We start from the raw sequence: 21,479 nt of genomic DNA on the forward strand, positions 1-21,479 counted from the left end.
CAACTGAATTCTATGACTTTATGTTCTTCATGATGCATGTTTATTACACAACTACCGGTTTGAAGCCCATTGAAATGACTACATCAATAAAATGTAATTGAATTTATGAGGTTTAAACCTGGAAAGTGAGGGTCTCAGGTAAAATATTGGCTTTAGTTTCACATGACAAGGGGACATTTTAAAAGATTACAAGTTTACTAGTGATGGAAGCAGAGGTCTGCTGAAGATATTTGAAAAGAAACAATAGGAAAGAACCTGGAGGGACAGGTGAAGATGAGAGAACATAGAGTGACATAACAGTATGAAGATCAATTAACAAGATGTCAACTGAGACAAAAACTGGGGGATAGCGAGTCATTACAGCAGAACAGGTCAGGTGGTGTGGTACTTTGATAAATTATGGAGGTGAAGACGCGTCCTTTCCACATTTCCACAACAATTTTTCACATTTCTTGAAAATTGTAGGGAAAGTTAAGAGTCATATGGGTAAGGGGAGGGTTTCTTGTGTGGAGAAGAAAATAAGAAAACACATAGTTGAAGGTGTAAGTAAGTTCCTAAACCAATAGGACAAGAACGTCTGAACACAGTTCTGCCCAAAAGAGATTGTGGTGATGATTCAGAAGGCTAACCATATGAGGTGGGAGCAGTTTTTATGGACCACCAATAATTCTTTCATTTACTCAAAAATTGACAGTGTTTCTTATAATCTGTTGTACCTGTACCTGCTCATATCTTCTGCTCACGCTTCCTCTTTGATTTTACCATTTCTGTTCATTGATAAAGTTGCAGGATTAGAACTGAGAGAGGGAATTATTCTTTTTCTCTAGTAAATTCGGCAACATATGGACCTTTTCCTGCAGATTTCTGTTCTTTAAAGTGACATTTCATGATGTCTTTCAGAGCCGGCAGCTTTCTCAAAGAAGCTGAAAGATGTGACGGTTGAGAAGGGCAAACCGCTAACACTGGAGTGCTCGTACACTGGAACCCCCAAGATTACAGTGAACTGGTACAAAGATGGCCAGGAGATCTTTGCTTCATACAAGTACAACATCACTACAACAGAGAGCTCCTGCATCCTGGAGTGCCTAAGCACTGACGATAAGGAGTCTGCAGGGAAATACTCTTGCCAAGTGTCTAATGACGCTGGGAAAGACACCACTGAGGCAGTCGTGTCCATCCTGGGTTAGTGCTCAGTTTTTGTAAACACCACGCTCTAAATGGTTTTCCATGGTTCAGAAAATTTGCTAAGACTCTGCAGAGATCGCTTACCCCGATGTTGTTTTGTGTGCACAGAACCTCCTTACTTCCTTGAAAAAATGGAGCCGATGGAGGTGACGGCAGGAGACGCCGTGTGTCTAAAGTGTCAGGTAGCAGGCACACCTGAGATCAAAGTGTCCTGGTTCAAGGCTGATGGCAAAGTCAGGTCCAGCCCTACCTGTAAGCTGGAGTACTCCAAAGGCGTGGCCTGTCTGAAGCTCAGCAAAGCCACTAAAGCTGACGTTGGAGAGTACACCTGCAAGGCCGAGAACAAAATAGGCTCCGCCTCCTCCACCTGCAGACTCAACGTGCTTGGTAATCCTTGTCTTTTTTTAGTGGGTTTTTCTACTTAAACCCTCGAATCACTGTACATTTTGATTAGATTTATTCAAACACCAGTTGTTTAATGTCAGAAGTGTCACAGTTAAGTGTTACCTGCTAACAGATAAAACCTGAAGGCCTTTTGTGTTGGGCAGATTTTACTGTTAAAATAGGAAGTTATGTACCTTCCAACACATGGTTTTTACATTTTTCTTGAAACCTCTTTTGTATTTGAGGGTAAACTTTATTTTCATTATATTTGCGTACATTGTTTTCAAAATAAGTTTCCTCCAGAGGGTGTCCTTACTCCAATGCTATATTTTGACCTTGGTTTACAAAGGTCAGACAGGTGGCACCTTATACATAAAATGTGGATTTCTCAAACCCTTAAAAATTTCAAAGATAGACTGTAGCTTGTCTTTTTTCGTTAATACTTTTAAAGTAATGTGTAGAGTGGCCTCATGGTTTTGTGTCTATGTCTGTTAAGAGCTAGCAAAGCGATCCGCAGTATAGTGAATGAAAACTGTGAGACGTCTGTCATGCTGTCATCCGCAGAGGCCAAAACACCACCATCCTTCCCCAAGAAGATCACCAGCGTTCAGGAAACAGAGGGTCAACCTATCCGCTTTGAGTGCCGCGTTGCTGGCTCGTCGCCCATTGAGGTGTCGTGGCAGAAGGACGGCAAACCTCTAACGCATGGGGCAGACTTCTCCATGCTCTATGATGACAACACAGCCGTGCTGGAGATCAGCCGTGGCGAGATGAGACACTCTGGGGAGTACACCTGTGTGGCCACAAACGGCGTGGGCTCAGCGTCCTGCAGAGCAAAGCTGACCTTGCAAGGTTTGTGAATAGGATCTTCACATGAAGAGAAACTGAGAGGGTAGCTTCCTTATCAAACTTTTTAAGCTGCGCTAAAAGTCTTGGTCCACCTCTTTTTTTCTCACGCATTCATCTAGTTTCTAGCTCCTTCATCCTGTCAGTTTTTAATAATCTCTAATACTTTCTGAAGGTATTCCAGCGTTCTCAGAGGAAGAACAGCTTTCTTTTTAGGAGACTGAATCCCCACCACCTAAAAATCATTCAGGCATCAAAGAATTGTAGTTTCCCAAGTATATGTTGCACCGGAGTATTGGTTGGAGTTTTGAGAGTAAGGTGCAACACTTCTTAACAAATGCGCCAAACCCCGTGTAATGCTGCGTTCACACCCAGCTGAATTTACGTGTCAAATCTGCGCCTACAGTCTCTTTCAATGCGCTTCAAATTCCATACTCAGTGCTTGGCCAAAGAATGCGTCACATGTGGGGGTGAAGCTACCATCACGTTTTTGGCTTCATTGCAACATGGGAGTTAGTATGTTATTTAAAATGTGCGGAAGACACAGATGATGTTGAGAGATGAGAGTTATTATTATGAAGAGCTGTACAAAAACATTGGTAATCTTTACTTTGTCTTTACCTTTTAGAATGCAGGAGCTGCGTCCGCATGACAGCACTTTTCGCTGTTTTTCCGTCCCTCTTTGTGATTCAGTTTTATGAGTTGCTGTCCCGTATTAGTCCAAGGAAGGAAGAAAAAACGAAAATATTATTAATGTGTCCATGGGAATGAAAAATATGAAGTTTTGGAGGAAAACGATCAGATTTTGTATTTGTTTCCAGCGGCACGTTTGCATTGCTGTTAGGAGCAAATAGTGATACACGCCTTCAGTGCCCTCTAGAGGTTTTTAGTGGGATACAAACACCGAAGGACAACCAGTTGTGGTAAACTAGCAAATACATGAGCTTATTTAGGTTTTTAAAAAGTCACAAATAAGTCAGGGGGATTAGTCAATCCCCCTGGCCAAACTATGAAACTAAATACGGTAAATTAAATCAAGACAAAGACACTATCAAGAAGGTCTTAAAACACAAGCATTTACACAAAAACCGGGTTTTCATTGTGTTTTGCACCTGTTTTTACTCACATGTTTGTGGAGCCAATAAAACAAGTTTCAGCCTGTTGTTGGAGACACTTAAAGTGGAGGGAAATGGATCTTTTATTATCATAACTTCAGGATTTAATCTTTTTACAAAAGTAATCAGCCATTCCAGACATTGGTAACAAAGTCCACTTAAAAAAGGATTTGATCTTTTTTCGTGCACTTATGATCCGGATCGTGAAACTAGTTTAAAAAAAGGTTATTTGAAATGTGAGAACAAGCAGTAGAATATCCGACTAATGAAACCAATTTAAAAAAACAGCTATTTGTGAACTTTGGACTATAAAAGTAGAAATCATGACCTGTCTCCTTTTAAGGACCCACAATTTTTGTTATGATATTTTTAACATCTTGTGGCATTTTTCTGATGATGGGGAACATATATATTGAGGGTGTAGTCAGACTGGTTCGCTTAAAGGGAACCGGAGTTAGTTTCCCCCCGGTAATCTGTTACATATTTTCAGTCTCAATACACCCAAGCGGAAGATGGTGCGGGACCAGAAACCGTTCTCTGACCCATGTTTGCTCTGAGTTCCCTCAGTCTGAATGTGGTTCGTGCCAGGAGTGGAGAAACTGAACCAAAACAAAATCTTTTGTCACGTGGTTTTATTAACAAGCTTTGGTCCGGAACAGGAAAGTTCACTTGACACCAGTCTGAATACACACGAAACACACAGTTCAGGACTCAATTCAAACAAAATTAAGCGGACTCAGTCCGGATCAAACAATTTTCCTACTCTGAATACACCCTAAGAAATTAGGCTCCAAATTGAGTTTCTAATTATTTTGTAATTCAAACTTCATTTTCCTCATTGGAGCTGGCAGCTGGCTCAAAACTGTACGGATGGATAGCTCCAATAAACTCAAACTCAAACTTTATTTATTTATATAGCGCCTTTCATTTTGGTTAAAAGCACAAAGCGCTTAACATAAAAGCAAACAGTCATGGTCAACAGTCAACAGTGTGCCAACAGTCCCTGGCACACCTCAGAGGTGAATAACTAATGAACTCCTGTCACACTGTAGAAACTATGTTCTAGAAAATGACAGTTTCTTTTTTTAATTTAGGCTAAAAATGACATCATCATAATAAAAAGAATTCTGGGAACGCTTTGCCAATGGATGAAAAGATTATGGGAGTGGGTCTTTAAGCTGCTGCTCTGGGACGTATTTTGTGTCCGTTTTGCTGCCCAGACTGAAAATGTCCCTGAAGATCTGTTGACTTCTCTTCATGCTCCTTCACTTTCCTGCAGAACCCAGATACCCTCCAATCATTGACAGGAAGCTGTCACCACAGGAGGTGATAGTGGGTGACAGCATTGAGCTGGAGTGTCACATCACGGGCTCCGCCCCCATGAAAGTTACATGGTCAAAAGACCATAAAGATATTCGCACTGGGGGGAATTACAAAATCAGCTTTGTGGAGAACACCCCTCACCTAACCATTCTGAAGGCAGACAAAGGTGACACTGGGAAATATTTTTGCCATGCATCTAATGACATGGGCAAGGACTCTTGTTCTGCTGATATCACAGTCAAAGGTATTTCAAACTGGGTCTTCTTGGCTCTGCTCTTGGAAAAACACTCAGGTCCACCTGATGATGTTTCTTTGAGGAAGGTAATCCTACTCTTTGTACCACTTTTACTCTGTTTTTTTGGTTTCAGAGCGAAAAAACCCTCCAATGTTCACCAAAAAACCCTCAGAGCACATCGAAGACACAGAGGGCAAACTGGTGAAAATTGAGGGCAGAGTGACTGGCTCACAGCCCATATCTGTCAACTGGTTAAAAGATGACAAGGAGATTCACAGTTCTGATAAATACGACATCAGCTTTAAAAGCAATGTGGCTGTGTTGTGTATTAAGAGCAGCCAGGTGACCGACAGTGGTAGGTACACCTGCCAGGCCTCCAACGAAGCTGGAAAAGCATCCTGTGACGTCAGCGTGGGCATTTCTGGTGGGTTTCAAGGAGAAAGAAGGGAGCTACTTACATCAAAAGATTAACAACCTGATGAAAATGTATCGTGTCAAAGAAGAAGCTAATTCCTCTAAAGAAATTTATTGTCCCCAGTGCTCCATTATGCCAAACCATTGTTGGTTTCTCTTAGCTTTAAATTGGTTCTTAAGATCTTCTGGTGAATTCGAGCACTGATGCTCTTCAGACTGATAATTTCCAACTTGTTAAACATTTTTTTGCAGAGGCCAAGAAGCCTCCAGTATTTGATGTCCCACTCAAGCCCGTGTCTGTGGATGAGGGTGACAAGCTTACCCTCAGGTGTCACATCTGTGGAACTCCTCCTCTGAAGATCCAATGGATGAAGGACAGGAGGGAGCTGACATCTGTTGGCAGCACCAGAATCAGCTTCTCCGATGGGACAGCGTGTCTGGAGATCAGCCCCGCCTCCAAGCACGATGCAGGCGATTACCTCTGCAAAGCCACAAATGATGCAGGCAATGAGTTCTGCAAGGCCAAAGTCACAGTAAAAGGTAAAAGCTCTCTCTAAAAATTCTATTACAAAATGATATGCTGGTTCTTTTCTGAGAACCCAAGAAATAAACGATAAATGGTCTTGTTTCACTCCAATGCAGAAAAACCAGGAGCAGCTTCAGCTTCTGTTGAGGCTCCAGCTGCTACTCCAATCAAAAAACTGGAGAATTTGTTTTTCATTGAGGAACCTAAAGCTGCACATGTCACTGAGAGTAAGATGAAACGTGTAACCTACAACATTCTGTGATTAGAACGTTGGAACTTCTCTTTTCACTCACGGTCCGTCTCTTCACAGAGGGAGCCGCCACCTTCATCGCCAAGGTGGGTGGAGACCCAATCCCTAATGTGAAGTGGATGAAGGGAAAATGGAGGCAGCTGACACACGGGGGCCGGATCTCCATTGAACAGAAGGGCCAGGAAGCCAAGCTGGAGATTAAAGAGGTTACCAAGTCAGACTCGGGTCAGTACCGGTGTGTCGCTTCCAACAAGCACGGAGAGATTGAGTGCAGCGCTGAAATGCACGTGGATGAAAAGAAGGAGGCGGCACAGGTTGAAGGAGACCTGCGCACGAAACTGAAGAAGTGAGTCTCACTATGGGAAAGACATTTATGACAAACTGAGTCAGACTCATAAGATCATATGTGTCTTGTTATCAGGACCCCTTCAAAGCAGAAGAGTCCACAGGAGGAGAAGGACATCGACATCGTTGAGCTCCTGAGGAATGTGGACCCCAAAGAGTACGAGAAATATGCCCGAATGTATGGCATCACTGATTACCGCGGCCTGCTGCAGGCCATCGAACAGCTGAAGAAAGAGAAGGCTGAAGAAAGCGGAAGACTGGTGAGGCTCACCAAATTCCACCGCTGGTTTAAGAGGTTTTTATGTGCGTAATCTCCCCTGAACAGTACTTCTGCTGTGGTTACAGGAAGTGGAACGTGGAGACAGAGAGTCTGAAGAGGATATGGCTCGACTGGTGGCCGACCTACAGAAGAGGATGGAGAGGACAGAGGTGAGAACCTGCTGCATCCAAAACTTCAAAAGTTTTAGTTAAAACCTCCAAATACAGAACAACTCACAATCGTAAACGGCAAGGAAAGATCTCAAACCCATGTTCCAGTTGTAGAAAACTGTCCATGGAGTGCTCCTAGTACATTCAGTACTAGGTACATTAATGCACTAGTACATTCGTTCTTTAGTCAAAACTTCAACCAGTGTGACTTAACAGTGCAGGTTAAGTTTTCTAGATAGTGAAGAATCCAGACAGAACATTCTTAGAACATTCTAGCACACTGTGTGGTCACATTACTTTTCTAAATGTAAATTGTTTTATACATATTGGACTGGAATGATGGACTGTGATGCACTTGGTTGTGTTTATACTACAGTAAAATAAACCTATTGTACCTCGATCCAAATGGTATTTTTTAAAATCAATATAATCAATTAATTTCATTTTGAAATGAATATATAATAATATAGGTCGATTTGATAAAAAACTTGCATCAGACAGATCAATCCTACAATGGATCATATAAATATAATTCACGTCATTGATTGAGTCAATCAATCGTTATACCCCAATGCAGAAATGTATCAAAAATTGGTAGGATTGAGGTTTTACCATGAAAACAAAAGATTATTTTGGGAAGTCTTTGGTTATTTTCTGAACCACTAGATTTAATTGATTTTTCACCACCTGTAATTAAAAGCCTTGATTTTTTAACATGGGGAATTTTTACTTTAATATTTTGTAAGATGCATACAATTTTGCATTACACTAAACATAGTAGTTGTTCATGTGAAAAACTACAGTACCAGGATCCCTGATCCAAAAGCTCCACCAAAATCTACAGGTTAGCATGTCTAAAAGCTGTTTGTACCACCAGCTCTGACCCTACAACTTTCACGATGTCGTTGTCTCACAGCCTGTCACTGTGGTGAAGGACATCTCCAACCAGTCTGTCTTCGTGGGCAAGGAGGCACTTTTCGAGTGCGAGATCAAGATCAATTACCCAGAGATTACGCTGTCCTGGTACAAGGGCACACAGAAACTAGATTCAGGTGACAAGTATGACATTACCGTCATCGAGGACCGCCATTTGCTCAAGATCAAGAAGTGTCAGTTAGCCGACCAGGGGAACTATCGTGTGGTGTGCGGGCCGCACATCTCAAGCGCCAAGCTCACCGTCACGGGTCAGTACTGCTTAATGACATGTGGTTCCATATTTTAATGGTTTTTAAACTTCAATCTCTCATGATCTGACAATGTTAATACCCAATACAGGATTGATGGTGTAGAACTGCTTTTTAAACCCTATCCTAACTAAAATCAGAGCCTGCATTGGTTCTGGTTAAATTAGATATAATCCACAAATTTAAATCCATAAAATTCTTGCTCTTAGCTTAATGCGGAAGCTTTATTTTCTTCCCTTTGTGTTTCAGAGGTGGAAGTGGAGAAACACCTGCAGGACACATCGGGTAAGGAGGGCCAACCCTGCACACTGTCTTGTCAGTTTTCTGTCCCTAATGTAGCGGCTCAGTGGTTCAAAAACGGCAAGCAGTTAGAGATTAAAGGCAGGTACTCGTCTGAGGTCAAACACAAGGTCCAGAAACTTCTAATCATGAACCTGAAGCCAGAAGACCAGGGCCGATACACGTGCAGGTACCAGCACTTGGAGTCCTCAGCAGACCTCAGGGTTGAAGGTTCGTACCCGGAAATGGTCCTGCAACGGCATAGATGTGGTGGATGCTTGGCCAGCCTACTAACCTCTTTCAACCAATCAGACTTTGAGACTAATCTTGGACAGTTGGATTGTCCCTCTTTCTCTTCTTCTTGGATGTGTCGTGCTCTATCTTCGTGTTCTTCATGGTCATTTTGCACAAACGTCCAGCGTCATTTCAGTCTTTATTTCATCGACTCAAACCCCAGCAGCCAATCATCATAACGCCCCATAAGCATTCTTCTGACGGTCAATTCTAACAATGTGGATGGCGTGTTAATGAAATACATCGCATACTGTCATGGCTAAAGAATTTACACATTCACATCTTTATCTCTTTTAGCCGAACAAATTCATTTCACCAAACGTATCCACAACGTCGAAGTCAACGAGCGGCAGTCAGCCACCTTTGAGTGTGAAGTTTCCTTCGACAATGCAATTGTCTCATGGTACAAAGACACCTGGGAACTAAAAGAAAGCCCTAAGTACAACTTCACAAGTGAGGGCCGAAGACATTTCATGGTCATTCAAAATGTGACCACTGAAGACGAAGGTGTGTAGAGAGACGTCAAGCCTCAGACTTCCTCCTCTCATTCGTTTTGTGATCTGAGTATCTTCATTACTAATCCCATTCAGGCGTGTACTCAGTGATTGTGAGGTTGGAGCCCAGAGGAGAGGCTAAGAGCACAGCTGAGCTTTATTTGTCTGGCAAAGGTACAGTTCCAAGACAGGCAACACTTTTCTGCCGTCTGCTCAGCTTTTGTCTGTTTCAGTCTTTAATGCTTTGTCCGTCTTTCCCTTTTCACAGAAATTGAACTGGCAAGGGTTCCCCTTGGTAAGATTTTCATATTCTTGAATAACATCTTGATGAATCTGACATTTTGGAAACTCAGTTCCTTTTTAATTTTAACCCTTGCTATCTTTGTGTAACTAGACAGAAACCAAACAAAAGAACAGCAAAATCCTGAGTTAGTGGATATTCAAATAATTGAAACAAGTATATCTAAAAAAAAATATGAATATGGGAAAAATTTTCAATTTGTTTTGTCTGACAATTCAATGAGTAATACTTTTTGTAGGCCCTTAAATAAGTAGAGAAAACGTTCAAATCTTCTTGCACACAGGTCAAAGTTCATCCAGTTTTCATTGGAACATTGCAACACATTTCAGGATTCTGTTTTGTGTCAACGATAAAAAGTCTTGGATTTGATTTGAGGCCTGATTTTAGAGTCTCATCTGTCCCACAAACATTGTCTTAGATGTTTTGTAGTTTCAGATGTATAACCCACATAAAAATAGCATCTTGTGCACTGTGCACTTTCTTTTGTTGATATGCCTCCAGAGAGTTCTACCCAGGCTTATTTTTTTTTTTGCATGTCCTGTAACTAGTCTGTGGTCTGAATTGGGGAGGAACATTCTTCAGTCATCAGTTTAAAAGAAAAACACCACCTGTGAAGACATTTCCACTCGTATATCAAAGCACAGTCAAGATTTGAGTTGACAACAGTTACAATAAAATACAGAATATCATATAACATTCATGTCATGGTAGTCCTTTTTAATAGTGCATAGATGACGGTTATCACATCCATAAAGGGAGGGTATCAATCATATTGTTTTCTCATTCTCTAGCAAGATAAACTTAGATTTTTATTTTAAACCTTTAAGTGTAGAAGTGATCCCTTAGTCCTTCCTAATCAGAGTTATCTGACAACTGCCTGGGCAGGAACGCAGTTTTATTTTAATTATATCCTTCAAAGTATTAGTGATTAACCTTAGTCACACAAAAAATACCTGTAAGCATTTAGGAGGGTTTCCAAACTGTCCAGTTTCTGCAAATACACCACAGCTGTACTGAAAAATTCTGCACTTAATGCAGAATTTTGAGCAGTTTTTCTTTCAGCCACAGAACTCAGACCTCTTTTTCAAAGCTTTCACCTCCCGGTTCAGTTTTTTCTACGAGACAGACTCATGTTTTCTTGTCAGAATCTAAAGCCAGCCATCACGGAATTTATATCTCCATTTAGAGATAACTTGGTTATAAAATCTTTTTTTTGATTGGATGAAACTGCAGAGACAGGTGTTTGTGGGAAAGCAAAAGATGCAGTTTGGGATGAACTTTGTTCCGTATTTCGTAGATTTCCCAGACTCCTCAGTTCAGAAGCCCGACATGCCGTCATTAGTGGAGCTGCAAGGTAAGAACTGAGACTTGAAACCAACTTTTGGATCAGTAAACCTGAACCATTTGGTTTCGGGTCACTTGTTTCTTGTAATGGACCAAACTTGTCTTTTGTGTTTTAAAGAATCTACTGAAATCTTTCAGTATGAAGAAACAACCGAACAAAAAGGTATTTACCGCTCTTTTTTCCACCAAAGTCTGACTAACATTTAGAAACCTCTTTGTTAAATCTTGGAAGACATTACAAAATATCTCTGTTGTCAGGTAAATATTCCTCCAACTATGAGGAGGAGGAGGCAGCAGATGAGGCAGATGTACGGCATTGTGTACATAGACCCTGTCTTTGTTTTTATCTTCACAAAAAAAGAAGTTTTAATACCAATAATACCTTTTATTTCTTCTTTCTCAAGTCTGTCAAGGACACGTCTCAGATGAAAACGAGATTAAAATACAATAATGCAAAAGAAATAACCAAGTTAAAAAAAGGAAGTCCTTACTCATCAATAATTTAAAGATGTAAAAGGAGAAGTTTTAGTTAAAAGATTTCTTTCTTTCACTCAATATTCAGATTTTTTTTTTTTTATTTAAGAACTCCAAACATGTTTAGAGAAATCCCTGAACCGCAAAAACGTATTTTCATCCTACAGTTCTCGATTCGTCTACACCGTTGAAATGTGCTGCTAAATGTAATGGCCTTGTGTTTCCACTGATTATTTGCTAACTTTTTAGGCATTTGAAAATATGAGTTTTGTAAAGAAAGTTCTCAACAGTGTTCTTGCTACATGTAGCTGATGGTGGGAAGTGAGAAGGAAGGACATCGTCCGCTATGTCAGAGAAAATTAAGTGTCGATCATGTCAGCGGTAAATAATCTAAAAATGAGTTAAACCCAAAGTCATGTGACATTTTGAAGAATTCAACATTGAAGGAGCTCTGAAGTCAAATGCAGCTGTGAGCTTAAATCTTTACAGAATAAGATGTTTGTGAAGAAATGAGGGATTGGTTTGTTTTCGTTTCCTGTGAAATATTGACTTTTTGTTGCTCAACTGTTTGGCTCGTGTTTGTCTTCTGTCGCTGCTGTGGTCGTCTTCAGTTGAGTACCAGAGCTGGACGGAGGAGACCGAGACCAAAGGTACCACAAACCCAGTCACAGGTTCTGTCTTTGTGTCTGTTTTCAGCTACTTTTAGTACTTTCTTTTTGGTAAAAAGTTTTTAATCTTGGCAAAAGTCACACTTTTGCTTCTTATACCAAACTTCTCCCGCTGTTGCACCTGATCCATCACGGTTTCCTTTCAAACCTCTGTCCTTGCGTTTGAAATGAACTCTGCTTAAAGCACAGAAATGTTCGTCCTCTTGATGCTTGACCTTAGCGAAAGCTGTGCTGTCTGCTCTGTGGACCAGCTTTTCCTGCTGCATAAAAGTTCTCAGAAAGTGATGATGATCTTCGCTCTTTCATGTCCTTTTTTCCTCCAGTTGCCAAAGTTGCTATTGAGGAGAAAGTCGAGACCAAGAAAGTTGAAATGAAAGAGGAAACCCGAGCTAAAGGTACATCAGAGCCGACCAAAGCTTTGAGCCGTCAGATTATCTTCAGAGTTTGGTCCTTCTGCCAAAACTTCATGTCTTTAACCTCTAAAGACCTGGCGTCCGGACGCGTGGGCATCAGATTTGGAGTTTTATTCCCATTGTAGTTAATTCTGCTAAACTGGGGGCCTGTGACTTTGTGTGTAGAGGGTTGGCTCAAATATTAGCTCAGGTTTTGAGAGGGTAACACACTTGTGTTGTCTTGTCCACAGCTAAGGAAAAGCCTGAAAAGAAACCAACGGCAGATGTGAAAGAACCAGGTATGAACCCAGTGTTGTGGTCGGTGTTCTTCCTATAATCTTTCAACCCAATAAATGTTTTTAACTTTAGATTTTGAATTGACAGAAGCCAGAAAACCTGTGCAGGAGGAGGTCCTTGTAGCTTCAGTCCCTGAGAAGAAGGAAGCTCCTGCTCCTAAAGGTACGCCTTCCTTGTTCTGTTTGTTTGCTCAGTCTTAGTCTTCCTTCTGCTGCTTTCTGGAGTTCATAACATGTTTGAATGTGTCCTGAAGAAGCAGAGGAGGTGAAGAAGACGACGCCTGCTGAGAAACCTGGTCTGCCTGGAAAAGGTCAGTCTCTATGCCTCTTTGGGGTTTCCTCAGATCCTCAGCTGTGCATGAGCGTCCTGTCCTCTTGATTTTAGGCCAGTCTCCGTGTTGTCCTTTTTCCACATTTCTCTTCTTCTTTCAAAACACTTTTTTGAAAGGTTGTAGATGTCTCCATGTCTTTGTGCTAATGTTAGCCGCTGTTTGTGTTGTGAAGTTGAGCCCAAGCTGAAGGCTCCAGCAGAGCCTGCAGCAAAACCGAAGGAACCGGAACCCAAACCCAAAGCTAAAGTAGAACCTGAAGCAAAGCCGGTGGAGCTGAAGAAGCCAGCCAAAGGTATTTCCTCTTGTGTTTGGTTGTGTGTTGAGTTTGTTTTCAAGGTTGTTGATGTGTTCAGCTTCAGCTCTGGAAGCAAATCTTTCTGTGATCTAAACCGATCTTAATGTCGCTTCAAGCCCCAGAAGAGGCTGCAAAGACCAAACCAGAACCAGCCAAACCAAAAGCAGAAGTCCCCAAACCTGAGCCAGAAGCTTCCATTCCAAAGCCAGCAGTGAAAAAACCTTCTCCAGAACCTGAACCAGAACCACGTCCGGCACCGAAGGAGCCTCCGAAAAAAGGTAACGTTTTTGGAATGCTGCAGCCTTGCAGCTTTCTTAACGCTTCAGCTCAGTCGTGCTGGTCTCATGATCTGCAGTGATGTTCAGGTGTTTGTTCACTTAACCTGTCAGTACCACCACCAAAGCTTTGGAGGCAAAGTACCGCTGAGAAACATCTGTGTGAGTGTCACAAATCTTGTGAGTTCTTGCTCTGAGTGAGTTCACTGGGTTCAAGGGACAAGGCGTCCTGTCAGAACCTGCTTGGTGACTTGAACTTGGAAGAAAGAAGAAAAACATGGAGAAAATGTTTAGATCAGAAAAACTGCAGGAAGACTGGATTCCTCTTTATAGATCCTGGAAAAAGTTCTTTCCTAAAAAAACGCGTCGCTTCTGTGATGTGGAGCATTTCAGTGTTTCCGCAAAGACCGCTTCATGAACTAACACCGTGTAAATCCATAACCTCTAGCTTTCTGTTTGTCTATGGGAATGTGAGTTAACTGCCAAGACTTGGTTTAACCAGAAGTTAGAAGACCATCAGTCATTTAAACCTTCACTCTGTCACAATAAGAACCGTTTTCTTTTAAAGTACCTGAAGTGGCACAAATGAAAGCACCAGAAGAAAAGAAGGAGGCCGAGGCCGTACAGAAGAAACCGGATAAAGGTATCTGAGACTCTTGACACTAAAACCTGAACTTCTGGTCCTCTCTGTCATTTGTTCGTATGTGTCCTCTAACGTCTGGCAGACAGATGGACACGACAGTTCGATCCTCATGTCTTGGCACTCGATAGAGTGTTTGTGTGTTTGTCACAGTGCTCTTTATCATTTTCCAAGGAATAGTTCTTAATCTTTCTAAACGGTACTTCTTAAAGCTCCTGCAGCGGAGAAAGTTCCTGTGCCTCCAAAGGCGGCCAAGAAAACCGAGCCAGAAGTCTCCTCCCACAAGGAGGAGCCAACACAGCGGGAGAAAGGTACTCCGATGTTTCACCTCTGCTTTCTTCTATACCAAATGTAACACTCCCTACTCTCACAGAAAGATGACCTTCTTGTTTTCCTTAGATGCTCTAATATAGAAAAACAAATCATGTGGCCCTTGCAAAGTCCTAAAAAGAGGAAGAAAATGCTGAAACGCTTCATCCCAGAGAATTCTATGGTCTGAACTGTGACAGCATGTAAATTGAACCAGAAGATTTCTCTTCTTCCCGATGAGCCGGGCTTTGTAGTTTCCCACAGTAAACTCCTGAAACCTTTAGAGTGAATAGTAGAACAGGCCTGAATCCCTCTGCATACATTCAATCCCCATGGATTTATTAAAGTGTTTCATGATATTAATAAAACACCCTCAAAGCGGACACGCACACTCACTTTCTCCGTGGAGCTGGTGGTGATCGGCAAAAACGCTTTTTATTCTATAAGCACATCCATCTTTATAAAAGTTTGGATGTTTGTTTTCATGGGTGAAACTCAGACCCGCTGCAGCATGGTACAGGATCTTTAATTTATTTTATTCTTGATCTATTTTATTTTTGGGGGCTTGTAAGGACCACATGGCTATTTCTCCTAAATCAGAAAACCTTGACATGACCTGTCTTTTGCCAAAGTTTGAAAGAATCTGAGAGTTAGCGGCAGCAGCAGATTAGTCTGTACCTCAGATGTTCCTCTGAGAGGGGTACTCTTCGTCTGAGATGTCAGGTCTGATGACCTCACAGCTCAGTGATCTCACAGATGTTCTTCCGAAAACCCAACCAGCCGTCTTTCCTCGCTCGTGCGTTAGCACAGACTCTTTCTTCTTCTTTATTTATGTTGTCTGCATGTTTTGTGTCAAACCTTCTTGAAGCTTTGAAGCCCAAACCCCAACCTGAAGAAGAGTCTTACAAAGTACCTCAGACAGAGTACGATGAAGCCAAAACTGCACCGAAGGTGAAGGACAAGACCCCTGAGGTGGTTCCGGAGAAGACGCCTGAAAGAAAAGTGGAGTCAGTTCCTGAGAAGGTTCCTCCCAAAGTGGCTGAAGAGAAGAAGGCTGCTGAAAAAATACCCATGAAGGTGGAGAGTGAGAAGCCTGAGAGGAGGCTTCAGAAAGAGGCAAAGGCCTCTGATAAAACTGAGAAGACGGCTGACGTCAAACAGCCGCAAGCAGCAGATGAAGCTCTTCGCAAAGGTACAGCCGAGGCAGATCCCAGCTTTCTTTCATCAGCAATAGTCCACCTGAAGCTCTGGCTCCAGAATTCCTACTTAGTGACTCATCGATTCCAAGAAAGAGTTTCTGTTAAGATAATTCTTTTAACTCTTTAATGAGATTGAGCGATGATGTAGGAATGGCGACAACCCTCATTAGTACAGTTTTCCTTTAAAGTTTAGCATGAAGGTTTCAAAAGTGACATTAGCTTTGACCTTTTTACTTTAAAACATTTTAAAGAGCCACTTTGTTTTTTTTGTTTTTACTATAGAGCATAAAACTGGCACGATCTCAATTAATGTAATTTTTACAGAAAAAAACACTTGGAATAGAGTTTTTTGAGCAGCTTCATGTCAATTGTGGAAATATTGTGTTATATGAGAAAAATTTGTGAAAAAAAACAAAAAAGAAGCTGGGGTTGTACCAAAAAGATGGATATGAAAGCACTGCCACAAAAAAAGTTTTAATGGTAACTTTTAGGGCCATAAAAGGCTTCATCTCAAAAAAAATATTCTAAATAAAAAAATGTTTTAACCCGTTTTGTCTGGAAGCCAAATAATTCCGACAAATTGATCTTCCTGAGCAGATGGTGTTCTGTTACTGATGCTTTGAGCCCCCCCCCCCCCCCCCCCCCCCTTTCAGCTCTAATTGCTTTTTAATGGTTTAATGACTAATGCTTCTTTCTAACAACTCCTTTCCTTATAATGCCTTTTCCTCATTCTTGGCTCAAAATTTGACGAATTCTTTAAAAGAAGCTGAAGTGAAGAAGATCCTTTCCCAGGATGAGGAAAGAAAAATGTCTCTTTCTCAGAAAGGTACCAACCATCTGAACATTTGATGGAGGCTCGGGTCCTTCATCACTCCAAGTGTGACCTCTTCCTCTGTCTGTGTTTCTCTAACCTTATGTTTGCCTCTGTGTTGGGTTCTCACCTCTTGGCGCCGCCTCATGACGCCTTTTCTTCAACGCGTCTTAAATATTCAGCTACAACTCTGGTGAAGACGGAGGAAATGAGGAGACAGGAAGTCCACACGGTGATGGAGGAAATATCTGCCACAGACGGGGCTTGGAAACATGAAGAATCTGTGCAGAGCGACACTGCTGTGCTTCACAGGGAAACACAGAGTCAAAGAGAGACGTCTGTGTCTCAAGACAAGATAGAGAAAACCCCATCAATTAGTATAAGCACAGAAGCCAGAAAACCGGATGGGAGCATAACAGGAGAAAAAGACAGAAAAGTGGAGGAAAGGCAGAAAAAACCTGCTGCTGAATATGAAACAATAAGCAGTAAAAAGGTCGCTGAAACTAAAAAAGACGTTCATATTTTGGCAGAAAAAGTCTCAGTTCAGAAAGTTGAGCTAAAAGAAGAGAAACGCGAGGAATCGATCGAATCTAAGGTGATGACAAAACAGAAAAGTTCCCGTAAGCCTGAAGTGACAACAAGCTCTGAGTTGATGCCAGAGCCCGTCAAAGATGTCCCAACGAAAGTCATCCAGCAGGGGGCGATCTCTCTGGTTAAAGCCGAAGGCAGGGAAACAGGACAAATCCTCGAAGGGAAAATTTTAGCCGTTCCTGAATCGGAGCAAAAGAGGATTTTCTCACAAAAGGAAATCAAAGGTACCAAAAAAAGTCTAACATCACTTTCATCGCCATGTTTAACCACAAGAGGGCAGCATTCCATTTCATAATTTTTCATAAATCATTCTTCTAAACATTTTAAGTTTAAACAAAACTAATTATTCTTTTAAGAAACTGAAGCCACATCCAAGCAGATTCCTCATCCTTCTGCTGAGACAAAAGAAAAAAGACAAGATGAAGGTATTATAGCAGCCTTTTCTTTTTTAAATCACCTCTTTTCCTGTCTTATTTATGTCTGGATTAACTTTTTGTCTTTGTGTTGTTCCGTCTAACCTCTTGGCACTGCTACATGGTGCCTACTCTTCAAAACTTTTAAATTCCTCAGAATTCTTTACAGAGAGGAACACAAAGAGACCAGAGCTCCAACACAAAAGTTCCCTGGTCCATGAAGATGAAGAAGAAAACCACGTTGAGTTTGGGCGACAGGAGGAGGTTTCCATTGATGAAGGGTTTACGGTAAACGGTGGATTATCTGTTACTGATGGTTCAAAAAATAGAAGTATGAAAGCAGGAACAAGTCCTGAAACAGACAGAAACATTTCCAAGACAACAGCCAAATCCCAGAAAAAAACTTCTGCAGGTCAGGATAAACCCAGAGATAAAAAATCGGAGTTCAACGCCGGTTATGAAGCAGTAAAAATATTGGAATTAGATCAGGCGGAACAAAAAGCTGTTCAGATTCACAGAGAAGGAGCTGATTCTGAGCAGAGGCGTCTTGAAGAACTTTTAAAAACAGAAACCGTGAAGACAGAGGCAATATTTTCTCTCAATAAAACGGATCTATCCATCAAAAAGATTCTAGAACCTGAACTAAAAAACCAAAAAGCTTCTCAAATAAGACCAACTTCCAAACAATTATTCATCAAAAATGAGGCAGAAGTTGAAGACGGGGAGGTGAAACTTCTTCAGGGAAAAAGCCCTGAAACCAAAGCAAACGTCCCACCTTTAACAGAAAAACCCCAAAGACCTGAAACTGATTTAACACAGATGTGTCAGAGAGATAAATATGGCTTTATAGATGTGAAAACACAAGAGTTTGAAAAGGCTGAGACTCTTGACCAACAGATATCACCAGATGCCATCAACCTTGATCTTAAAACTCCTAAGAAAACTTACAGAGAGGTGAGGAAGCATGACGAAGATGATAAATCTGACTCTGCAGCAGAGAAGATCTACAAGGACAACGAAAGAGAAGAACCAAAACTTTCACAAAGGCGGAGAGATAAAACTCAAAAAGCTGAAGATTGGACCGTAAAAGAACTTGCAGGAGAATTTAGAAATGAATCCTCAAATGAAGACAAATTGATCTTAGAGCAAGAAATGCAGAAACATCCAGAGGGAGATGACGATATGGGAGGAACAAAGAAACAATCACCTCAGACTGAAGATGAACTCCAGTTTGTTCTAGTTAAAGAAGGTCAGACATCTCAACCAGGTCAAGAGGAACTACAGGCAGATGCTGCAAAGGAACACAGGCCTAAGGATGTGGGTCAACGTGACACAGGACTGCTTTCACATGAAGACAGCATTAAACCCAAAGAACAGATGAGCCCCACATCTGAAACGCTCCAGGTTCCCACGGTCCACAGTTTACATGTTGGTGTTGAGATGACTTCTATGAAGAAGCAGGATCCACTGCAACGCGCGACTGCGTCTTGTGAGGTGGACAAAAATGAAAGCACCTTGGAGGAACTAAACCAAAACGTAGAAGCAGAGCAGAAAGCCGATCAGGGGACCTTAAGTAGACAAAAAGAGATTGAAGGGACGGTTTCAGAGGAACAAAAGAAACCTTGTGAGAAGGCCTTAACAGAAACGGAAAAATCTGGTTTCCCGTCATCAAAAGAAATGAAGAACAAAATTCCAGACAGATCGGCTCCTCTGACACACAAGAAAACAGAGCCAGAACAAAGCAGAACCAAGAAAGAGATCCTTGGTTCTTCTGAAACCGTCCAGGAATCATTTGGACAAACCAAAACGGCTGCTCAGGTTAAAGATGAGAAGGAAAAATCCTCCTCACCTCTGACAACAAAACCTAGACGAAGACGCCCATTAGATGAAGGAACATCCGTTCAGTTCAGGCCAGAGAGCAGTGGTGATGAGTCTGTAAACGTAACCCAGACTGATCTGTGGGGTCAAAGGGAGCAACGACAAACATCTGAAAATGAGTCTGGAGAGAAGTTGACCTTTCAGCCACAAACCGAGTCGGTCAAAAAACGTTCTCCAGCTCTGAACATGAAGCAGACTGAAATCCAAACTCCTGGTTCTCCAGTGATGAGGGCTGCACAAAAGAGCCCACAGACATCTAAAGGGAAAGACCTTACAGTAGAAATCACTGAGAGGCTCAGGTCCTGTGATGTTTCTGTAAAAAGTCAGAATTCCACTGAAGGCGAAGCACAGAATCCAGCAGAGGAGGTTAAAGTGACAGAAAGACGGTTGAGGGATCTAGAAGGCAACGTTACCTCCACTGAGAAACATCCTGAGTTCCTGAAAAGTCCAGATGCTCCAGAAAAGCAGGTCAGGACTCAACAAAGGCCAAAGCAATGTTTGGATGAAACCAAATCTACAGGTAGTCAGGAAGCAGAACCAACACAGGAACACTTGTCAGGGATACCTGACACCCTAGTAATATCCACAGAAACAAATGGAGCAGAACCCTCCAGGAGAACAGAACCAGTAAGAACCAAACAGAAAGATATGAAAGATTTGTCTGAGGTAGAAGAGCTGGAGAAGAGGGACTTCACTGATGATCACTGCACCTCTGCAGCACCGCGTCATGAACCCTCAGTAACAGACAAAACTGCCGTCTACAAAACCCAACCTTCAAGAACAGAACCAGATTTTCTGAAAGCCCAGTTCTCGCCTCCTCCTGAGCATGAACCTCTGATGAGAAATGAGGTTCAAAAGGTTCCGAGCTTCACAGAATCAAACGCTTCCGCAGGTACAGAAGGAGAAACGTCCCTGAACACGTTTGAGCACCAGAGTGGTGCACGCTTTCAGACTGGAACACCTTCATGTCGCATCACCCATTCTGTTAGAGCACAGACGTCTCCAGTCCTCCATCCACCAGGACACCTCTTTTGGTTTCTAAACCGGCACAGTTCATGCTGTGTGTTGACGTTTACTCACCACCCTTACTAACCCTCTCTGTGTTTTTATACACTCCACGTTGGTACGCAGGACGTGACGGGATCTTTCGGTCTTTGATTATCACCCGTCTCACTTCCTGTCTGTCTGCCGATGCTCATCCAGTCGGTCTTAGGTGGATCTGACTGTCTTCTTGTTTCATTTCCAAGCTCCTGTAAAGCAGAAGGAGACGCTCCCCGACGCCACGGAGGCTCCGGTGAAGCCGGCTGCCATTCAAGAAGGCATGTTGTGTTTGTGTGTCTGTTTGTGAAAATCATGCAAAACTGCAGGACCCCATTATTCCTGAGGGGTTTCTGTTTCATTTTGTTTTTTATTCTGTCCTTCAAGAGAGCAAACCAAAGGCTGCTGTGAAAGTCCCAGAAACAGAAAAGCTTCCTGAGAAAGCGAAGCAGGAAAAGACAGTCGCTCCACAAGCAGAAGCACAGCCAGGTATCATGGAGGCAGAACCGTGGAAAGAGTGTGTTTTCACTCTACCCCATCCTTCTTTGGCTCACTCTTTTGTTTATATGCCTGAAGTGACGGAGCCAATCCCGGAAGTAGCTACCAAAAAGGCCACACAGGAGAAACCAGCTGTAAAAGTACACACACCACCTGAAACAGGTAGAAGTGTTTAAAGGCTCAGAGTGAAGCATCGACTTTCTTCACCCTCTCTTTTCCATATCTCAATTCTTTACTAAAAATAAACTCTTTGTGTGTTTCTCCGTTTATAAAAGCACCTTTACAACATATCTTTTTCATGCTTTTGCATCTTTGTGTTTGTCATCCCTGTCTTCATCGCATTTGAACCATTTGTAATAAAAAACACCATCCTCTTAAACCCCAGACTGTTGTTTTAAGTACATTCCTAATTCACAATGCTC

General features: G+C 42.0%; 1 protein-coding gene across 20 annotated transcripts in view; it reads left to right on the forward strand.

Moving 5' to 3' along the window:
- The window catches only part of LOC101168333 (titin), a 198,335-nt gene that overhangs the window by 67,981 nt on the left and 108,875 nt on the right, over positions 1-21,479 (forward strand). For 10 of the 20 annotated variants that reach the window (XM_023950682.1, XM_023950697.1, XM_023950696.1 and 7 more), the window contains 33 exons: positions 901-1,182; positions 1,294-1,572; positions 2,134-2,421; positions 4,810-5,097; positions 5,222-5,512; positions 5,755-6,042; positions 6,145-6,255; positions 6,339-6,624; positions 6,700-6,883; positions 6,969-7,052; positions 7,969-8,236; positions 8,486-8,746; positions 9,107-9,316; positions 9,400-9,477; positions 9,572-9,598; positions 10,902-10,958; positions 11,067-11,111; positions 12,034-12,072; positions 12,414-12,485; positions 12,734-12,781; positions 12,867-12,941; positions 13,033-13,089; positions 13,283-13,402; positions 13,522-13,683; positions 14,249-14,323; positions 14,533-14,631; positions 15,498-15,821; positions 16,592-16,654; positions 16,822-17,454; positions 17,587-17,655; positions 20,769-20,840; positions 20,947-21,048; positions 21,136-21,219. In XM_023950682.1, the coding sequence (XP_023806450.1) occupies positions 901-1,182; positions 1,294-1,572; positions 2,134-2,421; positions 4,810-5,097; positions 5,222-5,512; positions 5,755-6,042; positions 6,145-6,255; positions 6,339-6,624; positions 6,700-6,883; positions 6,969-7,052; positions 7,969-8,236; positions 8,486-8,746; positions 9,107-9,316; positions 9,400-9,477; positions 9,572-9,598; positions 10,902-10,958; positions 11,067-11,111; positions 12,034-12,072; positions 12,414-12,485; positions 12,734-12,781; positions 12,867-12,941; positions 13,033-13,089; positions 13,283-13,402; positions 13,522-13,683; positions 14,249-14,323; positions 14,533-14,631; positions 15,498-15,821; positions 16,592-16,654; positions 16,822-17,454; positions 17,587-17,655; positions 20,769-20,840; positions 20,947-21,048; positions 21,136-21,219 (5,421 nt within the window). The remainder of the gene's footprint in view (positions 1-900; positions 1,183-1,293; positions 1,573-2,133; positions 2,422-4,809; positions 5,098-5,221; positions 5,513-5,754; positions 6,043-6,144; positions 6,256-6,338; positions 6,625-6,699; positions 6,884-6,968; positions 7,053-7,968; positions 8,237-8,485; positions 8,747-9,106; positions 9,317-9,399; positions 9,478-9,571; positions 9,599-10,901; positions 10,959-11,066; positions 11,112-12,033; positions 12,073-12,413; positions 12,486-12,733; positions 12,782-12,866; positions 12,942-13,032; positions 13,090-13,282; positions 13,403-13,521; positions 13,684-14,248; positions 14,324-14,532; positions 14,632-15,497; positions 15,822-16,591; positions 16,655-16,821; positions 17,455-17,586; positions 17,656-20,768; positions 20,841-20,946; positions 21,049-21,135; positions 21,220-21,479) is intronic. The other 10 variants (XM_023950695.1, XM_023950698.1, XM_023950684.1 and 7 more) reach the window with 9 other exon arrangements.

Source organism: Oryzias latipes, chromosome 21 (genome assembly GCF_002234675.1).
Source record: "Oryzias latipes chromosome 21, ASM223467v1".
In the NCBI taxonomy this organism is placed as follows: Eukaryota; Metazoa; Chordata; class Actinopteri; order Beloniformes; family Adrianichthyidae; genus Oryzias; species Oryzias latipes.